Source organism: Meriones unguiculatus, chromosome 3 (genome assembly GCF_030254825.1).
Source record: "Meriones unguiculatus strain TT.TT164.6M chromosome 3, Bangor_MerUng_6.1, whole genome shotgun sequence".
In the NCBI taxonomy this organism is placed as follows: domain Eukaryota; kingdom Metazoa; phylum Chordata; class Mammalia; order Rodentia; family Muridae; genus Meriones; species Meriones unguiculatus.
The window spans coordinates 8,825,483-8,838,024 of record NC_083351.1 but is presented as its reverse complement, the minus strand read 5'-3'; the positions used below and the strand labels follow the sequence as shown (position 1 = coordinate 8,838,024).

At 46.3% G+C, this 12,542-nt stretch overlaps 1 protein-coding gene across 1 annotated transcript; it reads right to left on the bottom strand.

The window, feature by feature from the left end:
• Positions 1-1,264: 1,264 nt before the first annotated feature.
• LOC110542967 (arylacetamide deacetylase-like 3) lies at positions 1,265-10,960 on the bottom strand. Its single transcript, XM_021629436.2, has 4 exons — positions 10,718-10,960; positions 5,880-6,096; positions 5,144-5,207; positions 1,265-4,593 (listed from the first exon to the last, which is right to left on the bottom strand). The coding sequence occupies exons 1-4, from the start codon at positions 10,886-10,888 to the stop codon at positions 3,819-3,821; spliced, it is 1,227 nt and encodes a 408-aa protein (XP_021485111.1). The 5' UTR covers positions 10,889-10,960; the 3' UTR covers positions 1,265-3,818.
• Between the last annotated feature and the right edge of the window lie 1,582 nt (positions 10,961-12,542).

The window sequence follows — 12,542 nt, the reverse complement described above, 5'->3', positions numbered from 1 at the left end:
GCGAGTTTGAGGCTTCCGAGGGAACAGTGACTAGACCCAGTTTAAAAAAAAAAAAGATCTGAAAGGAGGCTAAGAAAAATATGTTGAGGTGGCAGACATGTTCAGCAGTTAAGAGCGCTGCTTACTCTGGCAGAGGACACAGAATCTGTTCCCAACACTCACGTCGGGCAGTCCACAACTGCCTCTAACTCCAGTTTCCGGGGATCTGATGCTCTCTTCTGCATCCCCTGCCGCGGGCAGTGCACATGTGTGCATACATATATGCAGGCACACATTCAATCACATAAAAATAAGTCTTATTTTTTAACCTCATTTTTAAAAAGTAGATGTTGGCCCATTTAAAGCAAAGACATCAGGTGGGCCATGTTCTAAAATTGTTCCCTAGGAAGGAGTTTGCCTCTCTGTCTCAGGGTTAGGCTTGGTCACGTGTCTGCCGTTGGCCATGTGGGCAGGAGCCATGCATGCCCCTCAGCGAAGAGGTTTGGACAGAGGAGTGAGGATTACAATATTCTTCCTTTTGCCACAAGACCAAAGATGTTTGGCCTAGAGCCTGCCCCTTACCCTATTGGGGTGTCTGGGGAGAGGGGCAGGCTCCTCTTTGATCTACGAAGGCGATGCAATGTGAGAAATAGATGATTACTGTCACAGCCCTGGGGACAGAGGACAGTTAGTACAACCTGACCTCTCTTTGCTGGCCTAGGGATAAGCACTGGAAGGGAACAAAGAGATAAGAGCCAGAAAGTCTTGTTTGCCACAGATGGTCGAGGTCAAGTTAGATGAAAAGAGCAGTAGAGACTAATTTGACTCATTAAATATGTTCCAAAGTCCTCCTCTCAATTGTTTGCTGGCCAAAGAAATCAGTGTGGTGGGCTTGGAATACAACTCAGCAGGTCAAGTGCTAGCCCTGGGTTTGGTTCCATCGCCATAGAATCTGGATATGGTAATATGTACCTGTAATCTCTGTTCAAGCCAGGAGGACTAGAAGTTCAAGGCCCTCCTTGGCTATGTAACAAGTTCAAGGCCAGGCTAGGACACATGAAGCTCTGTCTGGGGGGTGGAGGAGGAAGCAGCTTGGGGTGCAGTTCTCTGTCCTTTATCAGATGGTTATGGCCAGAGACAGCTTTCTAAAGGAGCACTGGGCATTTACTGAGAACCGCTCCCACCCACCCCCCCCCCAACCCCAAGTGTCTGGGCCTAAAAGTATGTGGGTTCCTACTTTTCCTAAGAGCTATCACCTGGCATCCAAAGGTGCTGCTCTGCTGGCCAAAGCTGTTTAGTCTTGAAGAAGGCTATATACAGTGCAGGGAGCCCAGGACACACAGAGCAAAAATACTGGGTGTTTTCAGCCTCAGGTCACATAGAAACTGACATCTCTGGGGAATAACTCAAGTAAGATGACAGGCTTGGTGTCTCCTTTATATGAACGACAGGAAGGAAAAGGACTTCGTTTCTGGGCTAACAGGCCATGGGTTACAATCAAAAGTTTTCCTGTCAGGGACCACGACGTACAGTGTGGGAGACCACATAACTTGGGTCTTGACTCAACCAGCTGGCTTTGAGCTGGACTGGGAGGAATTGAGAAATTAGTGTTATTAATCTTTCAGCCTTAGCTCACTCATCTTAAAGATGGGTTTGAGAATATTGGCAACAATGGCTCACCTTTCACCCCAGCAATGGGGACAGAAGATTCTTCTGAGGCAGAAGAATCACTATAGCCACACTCAAGCTCAGCTTGGGCTACACAGTGAGTTTTAGGCTACTTTAGGCTATAGAGCATGAGTCCCTCTCCCCCAAATGATATCCACTTTGAAGTGAAACATGAAGCAAGGATCACCATGAATACAAGGGCAGCCTGGGCTACATGGTGAGAACCAGTCTCAAACTATAAGAAAAAGAGAAAAAAAAAAAAAAGAAGAAAAAGAAAGATAAGAGTCCTCACGCGGTAGAACTCGTGCAAAAAAACAAAGAGGTGCAATGTTCTGCACACGTGGAGTGGGCCTTCATGAATATGTTGCAGGGATGGCAGAAATGAAGGGGTGAACAGAAAGTTATGCAGGTTTGCTCCCGGGGTCCCCAGCCAGTGACTCAGGTAAAGCATCCTTTGTCTCTCCCTTGATCTACAGAAGGAAGAAGCTGCGGAACTGCAACCTCAGCCCTGAGATGTCCCAGCCATTCCCACCAGGCCCGGTCTTTAGTAGCTTATCAGTTTACCACCTCTCAGGAGAGGAGGCCAACAGGCATCCGTGCAGAAGGTCAGTCTACACCCCTTATGCCTCCAGCGGCTGGAGTAACACAGAACCCCCTCCAGGCTGAAGACCTGCCCAGCCTCCACTCAGGGGCCTGTGTCAGAGACGACCATGCTTCCCGGATTCCACTGCTGCCTACAATATATGTTCTCAGTGGCTAGTTCCTATTTTTCTACCAAAGCCACCTGCTGACCAGCTGTGAATGGCTCAAGAGGGTCTGGATTCCTCTGTGAGTGGACTTGGATGCTGGCATTTAGAAGCTACTGGTCAGCAAGGAACAAATCCTCCTAAAGGCAGGAGGACTATGTGGTCATCTCTTTCAAAGGAACTCCCAAGGGGCAGTTGGTCACCTTGGCTCTGGCATCTCTTACCGCTTCCATGAAATTTGATTCATTTAGGCCTCTATTTCACTTCCATGTAAGAGTGAGTATTAACGTCCACCCAACACCTATCTAGCCTTCGAGTAGGAAGTATTCTTTCTTCTCCCACTCCAACCCCTGACTTAGTCCAAATACCAGGGAGGCTGTTCCACTCTACTTCAAGGGTAGCATAGAGCTTGGACTGAACGATCGGAAGTTTCTGTTCCCTTGGTTGTAACCACCACACACAGATCAGAAAACCAGTAGAAACGGTAAACTGCTATGAAATTTTTGTTTGAGACTACTGGGGAAAATGTCAGAGCTTTTAAAGAACTTAGCAGGGAATTGTTCGGGGTCACCACACAGAGAGATGAAGACATCAGCATGGAGTAGGGAGGGCAGAGCCTGGAGAAGGTAAGCTAGTGGTCCTATCTGAGTCCCCACATCAGACCACACCTGACTCATACCTAATTTTCACTGATACATACGGTCAATCCACCTTACATCTCTGTGAGACAATGTGCATTGATTCTTTGTCTTAGAACAAATAGTTTGCAGTAACACGACTATTCCCTTGGCTCTGTCTAGAATTCCCAGTGCGAACGTGGTCTGAGTTTGCGTGGACACAGCTTCTGTCCTGCTCTGGTCATTCAATATTTATGATGCTGCTTTAGGGCCTTTTGTTGGGAGCTCCACTCCGACACTGGAACTTGTAAGCTCTCTTAGGCAGGCAACTCAGATCATCTTCTTCACCTGTTTCTCTCTAAGCCAAGTACCATGGGTAATCTGTTTCCACTGTCTCATAACTTTCAGCTCAAGCAAGCTGGGTAGTAAGAGAGTGTCACCCCCGACCCCAACAGACTTGGTCATGAGACCTCTTCCTACACTCTGAGCCACTCTGGCAAAGCTCACCAAGACTGCCACACAACACAGCTATGTTTTTCAAGGCCGAGTCATTGAGATGCAGCTACCGTGCAGTCTCAGCCTAGACAGCCTGACTTCTAGCTAAGGGGATTATGGACAGGCTTCATGAACATATTCAGTCTCTCAAATGGATGCTGAAAACTGTCAGCCCAGATTTTCCCCAATAGTGAACAAGGACAGAGAGCCTCACTCCATCCTGCTCAGCCTGCCTCCTCTCTAGTCATCATAAAGAGCACACACTAGAACCCAGACCTGGTTGGCAGAGCACTCCCTCAGGAAGGAATGAGGGTCAAAATCTTTTAATAAACTGGGTAACTACATCCATAATTCTTGAGGAGCAAGGCAAGGTCAGGAAGCCAAAGTCGAGGGTGTTAAGCGCTCCATGGAAACCATCCTCCATATGATGCCATGTCACAGGCACCCCCAGGTCTTCCAGCCTCTTCTTGTATAGGAGTGAATGGTCTCGGAGAAGGTCATACTCACAGCTCACAATGCAAGTTTCCGGGAGCCGAGACACTATGTCGTCTTCTGCAAGGAGGGGTGAACAGACATTGTCTGTTGCGGTGTTTGCCTCCCTGTAAGCATCTTCGTTCACAGGCCCCAGAGGTATGGGTTGGTAGCCTCGCTTCTTAAACCTCTCTGGGATGTTTTCTGAGCCCAACCACTTTCTGAATTTCTGCCAGACTTCCGGAGGGAGATGCATACAATTCTTGACCACGCTTTTCCAGGAAGGGCTCACGCCTAGGTGACAACACCAGCAGTAAAAGGCCAGGTCCCAGGTGAGCAGCGGGATGTGGGCATTCTGTTGATAAGAAGGGCTCTGAAAATCTACGCTTTGCAGTGTGGAGTAGATCAAAATCTGAGCCCGGATCCGGGGGAGATCTGTTTGGTTCAAAAATATTTGACAAATCACAGCCGCTGCATTCCCTCCTATGCTGTCCCCACAGACCACAACTCGATCTGGATCCACACCATATACATGCAAGGATTTCAGGAAGTGGGTAGTGGCCGCCACACAGTCGTCTTTCATCACTGGGTACTTGTACATGGGAGATTTTCTGTATCTAGAGAGGGATGGAGGACCACAGGTTACGTTCAATGCTCAGCCAAACCCAAGTACCCTCATCCAGCACCTCATATCTCAAACCCCCCTTTGAAGCCTGACTAGGAGGAGATAGGCAGGGGGCCAAACAGACAGTACTTCTGAAGCCCTCACACCTGCTGCTAATTGCCATTCCACTTGAGAATGGATGTGATATTGTTTAGATGTTCAAGCAGTCATACAGGGCACTGGTGACTTCTGCAGAGAAAGTGTAATCCATTTGCCATGGGAAGGGCAGCTAGACCTAATAAACTCTTCAACCAAAGGTGACATACCATGGCCATTCCCATTAGCCTCCAAATGACAGGGTTAAATGATGTCTTTACCCATAATACACCATGCACCAAGGAAGGGGATCCAGTTCACTGTCCCTCTCTCCTCCCTCCCTTGCGTCTCACTATTGGGTCCTCACAACCCAGCCCTCCTTCATTTTCCTCTCCAATTCTGTTGGCTTCAGGTTCAACCTTCAGACAGGCTATCTGCCTGTATATTCCCATGATCCCCTTGCTCACCCCACTGACACGACGACAGAGCCACAGTCCTTGGACAAACGCAAGCATACATTGTGGTGGGTTCCTGGAAAACAAAAGGGAATGTCACACTTACTAGGACATTTTCCTTTCTCCAGCCTCTGCGGCCATTCTCTTCTTGTAAGCAGAGCACCTGAGTTAGCTGAGCAGATCATGAAATAGCTTCTGGCTGTAAATATCCTTCCAACTTTTCAGTGCTTTGCTTCTGTGATCTGCAAGGACGACAGTTCCCAAGATGCCCCTGCACTCCACCACTTACCAAACGTGAGTAGAGCACAGTGGCTTGATAAATTCTCACATCAATTTATGAAGAGGTCAGACCACTGCATAATGTACCACCAAAGCTGTCTGGGCCTACTAATTGCCCTGGGTTCTCTTGGTCCTAACAGTAGACTGTCTACCAGGAGAAAAGATCATTCTTCTTCTTCTTTTTTTAATATTTATTTTACTTTTACTTATGTGTATGTGTTATACACACATGTGTGAACTTTCCACAGAGACTGGAAGGAGAAGCTAGATCCTCTGGAGCTAGAGTTGCAGGCAGTTGTATGCTGCCCCACATGGGTGCTAGGAACCAAAGTTGTGTCCTCTGGAAGAGCAGCAAGTGCTCCTAACTACTGATCCATCTCTCTAGCCCCCACAGAATGACCATTCTTTCAAGCCCATTTAGCAGGGTGACAGGGGACTTGAAGATGCCAGAATAAAGGCTCTTTCTTACTCAAGCTCCCCAGGATGGTTCCGCCACCGTGGAAGAAGATGATGCCAGGCCTTGGGATGGTGGAGGGTTCCTTAGGCTTGTACAACTTCACAGGGATTGTCCCAAAGTGAAGATTTGTGACCACAACATCAGGATCTCTCTTGAGTGGCTTCAGATCATGCAGGAAGCTGGCAAACTGGGGTGCATAACACAGTCCCAACTTCTCAAAGATCATCCCCTGTCAGAGGAGAGGCAACGGGTTGAGAAGGATTGTGCTAAGTCAGCTTCGCATGAAGCCTGGAACCGGTTGGCCACATCTACCCTCCCCAGGTGTCAAGGAGGATCTTGGAAAATATTGATCAGGCTGGACCACAGACCTCCTGCTCTCTCCCCCTCTCTCTCAGCATCTTCACGAGGCACCTGCTGTTAAAGCCGCTCTCACCCAGGCAGGCCCATGAGGCTTCACCATCAGACCCACCCCTCTTCCTAGTCCTTTGCATGCCAACAGAACAAACCAGGCTTGTGGCCAACCCTTGAGGCTCCCTTTGAAGACTCCTGCCCTATATGGGGTCTGGGCATTGTCTTCTCTCCGAGAAAGATGGCCCGGATATCCCAAATGTTTTAAAGAAGAAGAGAAAGGTTGCTTTGTTTTGTTTTTTTAAAAATTCTTTGCATGGCATCTGCTGAATTTTTTTTTTTTTAAAACATGTGATGTGTAAGGTTTTTCTCTTTAGGAAAATTAAGAATGAGGGAGGGTGGGAAAATGTGTGTGTTTGGCTGGGGTCAGTGATGTCAAGGCAGGTGGTGGCACAATTCGTTAGGTTATTGTGTTATCCATTTCTTTCTTTTTCTTTTTTTGTTTTTTGAGACAAGGTTTCTCTGTAGACCAGGCTAGCCCTGAGCTCAGTGATCCAACCTGTTTCTGCCTCCTGAGTTCTGGGATTAAAGGTGTGCACCACCATGCCCAGCAAAGATTTGCTTATTATTTTATGTATATGAGTGCTCTATTTGCCTGTATACCTGCATCGGATCTCATTACAGATGGTTGTGAGGCACCATGTGGTTGCCGGGAATTGAATTCACGACTTCCGGAAGCGCAGACAGTGCTTTTAACCTCTGAGTCATCTCTCCAGCCCTATTGTGTTATCTTTGAGATCTAGCTGAAGGTTTTCAATATAAATATAAGAATATTAAGAAAATATATAAATAAATATCATTCTTTATCCACAGACCAGTGCCTAGCTCAGCCGTCATCAGAGAAGCCTCCTCCTGAAGAAGATGGGAACAAATGCAGAGATCCACAACTGGACAATGAGCAGAGGGTGAGGAACCTTGGAGTAATCAGTTCTAAGTGATGCATCTCCATCAAAATCCTCCCCTAAGAGCTCAGGAGGAAGAGGAGGGAGAAAGACTGTAAGAGCCAGTGAGGAGGAATGACACGAAGGAAACTGTGTCTTCCAGGCAGAAGGGAATTGGCACACGTATGCACTCACAGAGACTGTGGCAGCTGGCACACATGTTCTGGGCCTAAGTTCTCAGGCTTGACCAGTAGACACTTGACAGATGGCACTATCTCCCGGCACCACAGAACATTCTTTAGAGTGTGTAACTAATACACGGAATCCATCCAGGAAGGCAGTTTTAAATGAATATAGCTCTCAGACAAGTAAGGTACAATGTAGCGATACACACATACGAACAAACAAGCAATGGCCACCATGTGATATCCCCGTGGATGAGGAGACCAGAAGTTCCCAAGTCTTTAGCAGATGAAGTAATCAGGGTGTCAACTCCCCTCCCCTCCCCGCGTGATTAATTTGGTGATTGGGTTACAGTTCTGCCCTGGGGACTGTGCTAACAGCCAGGCTCCAATGGCAGGAGACGCTACAATCAGAGGTTAGCAGTGAAAATACGGTTATTTGTCTCTAGTCCATCAAAGCAAAGGGCCCCTTGCATTCTGACCCTTGCGTAAGCAGTGCTGGTCTCCCCTTGCTGCCTTGCTATGCCTTCCTCCTGGATCTGGCCTCTGCCCGAAGCTATTTGTAGCTAGAGTCCTGGTGAGCTTGGTTGGCTAGCCCCCTGCTTCTGTGACCATTGACTACAAGCTCTCTGGAGGCAGACTCTACGTAGGGCTTTTTCTTTCATCCATTCCTGAGCTCAGATGCTGGGCCGTGACACACAGCTGTCGCTTGACGCACCACTACAGAAAGAATCAACAGCGACAGGGCGTGACATGTAAGGAGGGCTTACCCTACGCCAGATGTTGCAATACAACCTCTGGATAGCTCAGCTCTGGGGATCCTCGAGAAATGCCAGGCATTAGGGGTTGCTATGGTTTCCTATTTATAAGGACACTGAGCCATGGTAACTAGGAACTTGAACTGTAGACTACAAAAGAAAACGCCAGGGGAAACCCACAGAGTCTAGTCAGGCCTTTTGCAAAAACAGGCTGGAGGTACTGTTTTATGTCTGGTACATTTGACTTACCATAACGCTCTCCAGTTCCACAAATTTTCCTAAATAAATGTTTTTTTTTTTTTTTTCTTAAGGTTGAGTAAAATTCCATCTCAGCACTCAAGAGATAGAAGCAGAACTCAGGAGAGGCAGAACTCTCTTGAGTTCAAGGCAAGCCTGGTCTACATAGTGAGACCTTGCCTCATTTATTTTTTTTCCCATTGTGTGTGTGTGTTTTTCTATGTGTATTTTCTTCATCTATTCATCTGTTGATGGATGTCCAGGGTGATTTCATTTCCTGGCTATTGTGAATAGAACAGCAGTGAGCATAGATTCTCGAATGTCTCTGTGGTAGGATATAAAGTCCGTGGGTGTTAGAGTAAGGGAGATGATCCAGATCCAGAAAGACAAAAACCACATTCTTATATCTGGACTCTAGTTTATCATTTTTATACGTGTGTGTAAAAGTGGTTCCTAGTGTGTCTATGAGCTGTTAAATAGGAAGGAGGCCATGTGATTGGGGAAAGGAGGTTAAACATGGGAGACAGAAGAGTAAAACCCATGGGATATGATGGTAGAAATGAGGTTATAGGGGTAGAAGAATGCATGAGAAAGCAGGTTAAGGGAAGAATCTACAAAAAAATTCTCTGCAAATGCTGTTATGAAAACCTAATACTTTGCATAACAATTGTTTACATAATAGATATTTTTGTCTTTTATTTATTTATTTATTTTGAGATGGTGTTTCTTTTTGTATCCTTGGCTGTCCTGGAACTCACTATGTGGGTCTGGCTGGCCTCAAACTCAGAGATCCATCTGCTTCTATCTCCCAAGTGATGGGATCAAAGGCATGTGCCACCATGACTGGCCTTAAAAAATAGTTTTTTAAAAAGACAATGAAAGATCTGATAGTTATGTTCTATGGAGCTCAGCAGTTTAGAGCAATGGCTGCTTTTCCAGAGGACCCAGATTCAATTCCCACCCTGGTGGGTTACAGCCATCTGTAACTCTAGTTCCAGGGGATCTAATGTCCTCTTCTGGCCTCTGTAGGCACTGCACACACATGGTGAACAGACATGCACACAGACAAAATACATAAATAAGTAAATAACCCTTTTTGTTTGTTTATTTTTGTTTTCAGAGATAAGGTTTCTCTGTATAACAGTCCTGGCTGTCCTGGAACTCACTTTGTAGACCAGGCTGACCTTGAACTCACAGAGATCAGCCTGTCTCTGCTTCCCGAGTGCTGGGATTAAAGCATGTGATACCACCGCCCGGCTCCATAAATAAATCTTAACTTTTTTAAAGACTTTCTTATTTATACAGTATTCTTTGTGCACATATGTGCCAGATCTTATTATAGATGGTTATGAGCCACTGTGTGGTTGTTGGGAATTGAACTCAAGACCCTTGAAAGACCAGACAGTGCTCTTTACTACTGAGCCATCTCTCTAGCCCCAAATCTTTTTTTTTTAAAGGTGTGTTTTATGATTCTGCTCATGTCTTGAGCCAATTTAATGATTTGCTTTCTGACTCTAGCTAGTAGGTATATAATCACTAGAGCTCAAAAAATGCATCCCTGCCTTTAGCAAAGTACTGAGGGCTAACGAGTTGAAACTGTCTTTTTCCTCTGTGTTAACTGAGCACCATAGTTTGCACATTCCATGTTCGTCAGAGGCCCTGGTGGAAAAGGACTTACAGTGATGCTGTTGATAGGTGGAAGAGCCTTTGGGAAGAAAGGCTTAGTGGGAGGTCACTGGGGACATAGGCTGATGGGGAAAGGCAGGGTATAAAGACAAAGTCTAAGCCAGGAGGTGGTGGCACACATCTTTAATCCCAGTACTGGACAGGCAGAGGCAGGCGGATCTCTGAGTTTGAGGTCAGGCTGACTGACCAACAGAGTAAGTTCTAGACAGCCAGGGCTACACAGAGCAACACTGTCTTGAAACAAACAAACAAACAAACAAAAAACAAAATAAAAAAACACTAACAAAACCTACCAAACAAATAAAAAAGATCAAAGTCTAATGATTCACAAACTCTAAAATATGTATGATAAATACAAAATGAATAAAAAACAAAGGAAACAACAACAAAAACAAGGCACCACAGAACCTCAGCCCTTCTTTTGTTCCCTGGGATGAAAAGAGTTTTCCTTAATCATACACTCTCTCTCCCAACACAGTAAGACCAACATCACAAGTTACAACCTTAAAAACCATGATCCTAAGTAAACCTTTTTGCTCTGTAAATCCACTGTCTCAGTTATTTTGTTACAATAATGGAAACATCCAGAAAGCAAACATTCTTGGAATAGTGGGTAGTATTGAGGCATCCAGTATCAGATTTGTGCTAACTCCTGTCCTCAGACATCAGGGTAAGGGGATAAGCAAAAGTAAACTCACCCAGGTCATTGTCAGCTGAAGAAGGCAACTGAGGATTCGAAGCCGCACGGGGTGAGTGATGCCTTTAGGGATGTGTTCTGTCCAAAAGTTTCTACAGATCACCCACAGCAGGAGCCCCACGGAGAACACAGCAATGGCACCTACAAAGAGTGTCAGAGCCAGAACCACCATGCTGCTTCCACCTCAGAGAAGGCCAAGTGTCATAGGTGAGTGCCACAGGCCATGGAAGACACTGCAGATCAGCAGGCCTCTTATACATCACCAGCTTCCTTCTCCACCTCCCTGCTTCCTGTAAACACTGGCCCAGCCCAGGCAAGGAGTCACAGAGGGCGTGGCCTGGATCCATGCAGAGGAGAAAGTGGCTCCAATATCCTCATTCAGATGGAAGAAGACCTCAGGAGTTCCTACTTAAACTCTGGCATCAACTAGATGCAGCATTGGGTAAGCCACACAGTTGCTGTAGTCATTAGACACATGCCCTCAGACCTCATTGCCCATACCCTAATTCTCGCCTGACAACACCTCCTATTCCTTAACTAGATGAGAAAACCTTAGGGCATTTGCACTTGCTGTTTCTCTGGGCAACAGCTGACACTCCCCGCCCCCACCCCACATACCAGATGCAAACTGGGCTCGGTTCTTCCTCTCCTTCCTGGAGCTGCTCAAATGCCACCTTCTGCCTGGCTAGCACTTCCAAATGTCATATTTCACTACCAACAGCCTGATCCTGTCCCACAACACTACTTAATTCTTGTATGCGAATTTTATTATCAACCAAGATGTCTGTCCCTGGACTGTAAAACACACTTTCTGAATACAGAAATGTTTATGTTGTTGCTTTAAGATTTCTTTATTTTTATCTTATGTGTCTGGGTCTCTTGCCTGCATGTGTGTCTGTGCATCATCTCTGCCTGGTGTGCTGGATGCCGTAAGAAGGTGTCAGATCCACTGGAATGGAGTTACAGATGGTTGTGAGCTACCATCTGTAACTGTGCTAGGAATTGAACCCAAGAGAGCCAGTGCTCTTAACTACCAAGCAATCTCTTCATCCCTCAGCTCTTATTTTATGCCTAGAGGCAGAATCAGGGTCTGATTCTTTGTCAGGACTGTGCAAATATCCACCTAACCAAGGGACTGTAAACAGGTTTTTCCTCTCCATTGGAAAACACAGAAGCTTGAGCATGCTTTCTTTCTAGGTCAGGTCAGAGGCTAAGGCAGTTTTCACAGCTTTTCCTATATAATCAAGCTCATGGGAACATGGGTCCTGTTTCCTGCCACCCTGTGATGGTCGGCTCTAACTGTCAAGTTATTACAACCTAGAACCAACTGGGAAGAAAGTCTTCATGAGGAATTGTTCACATTGGGTCAGCCTGTGGGCATGCCTGTGGGGCATGGTCTTAATCAAATTACTTGATGTGAAAAGAACCAGACCACTGTGGGCAGCACCATTCCATAGGCAGGAGGTCCTGCCCTGTATAAGAACAGGGAAGTGGAGATGTGTGTACTGTAAGCAGGCAGCCCAGTATGCGTGCGTTAATCTCTCTGTGCTCTTGCCTGTGGGGTGATGTGACAATCTTTGATTTTCCTACAATGATGAACTGTAACCTGGAATTATGAACTGAAGTAGCCCACATCTCCCTAAGGCTGTTTTTCCATCAGGATATTTTATTACAGCTACCAAAACGAAACGAGCACCATTCTCCAACCTGGTAATAGAACATAAGCTTTCAAACAAAGGGATTTGACCTCTCAAGAGACATTGGGCCAATGCTTGGAGAACTGTGTGTGACAGCTGAGCTGGATACCAGCATCTCACAGACAGATG

Excerpts from the sequence above, each read along its gene's own strand:
- LOC110542967 (XM_021629436.2), bottom strand. The coding sequence starts at position 10,888 with ATGGTGGTTCTGGCTCTGACACTCTTTGTAGGTGCCATTGCTGTGTTC. Across the intron at positions 5,208-5,879 it reads AACCATCCTGGGGAGCTTGA|GAACCCACCACAATGTATGC; the intron begins GTAAGAAAGAGC and ends TTTGTTTTCCAG. Across the intron at positions 4,594-5,143 it reads TCTGTCGTCGTGTCAGTGGG|ATACAGAAAATCTCCCATGT; the intron begins GTGAGCAAGGGG and ends ATCCCTCTCTAG.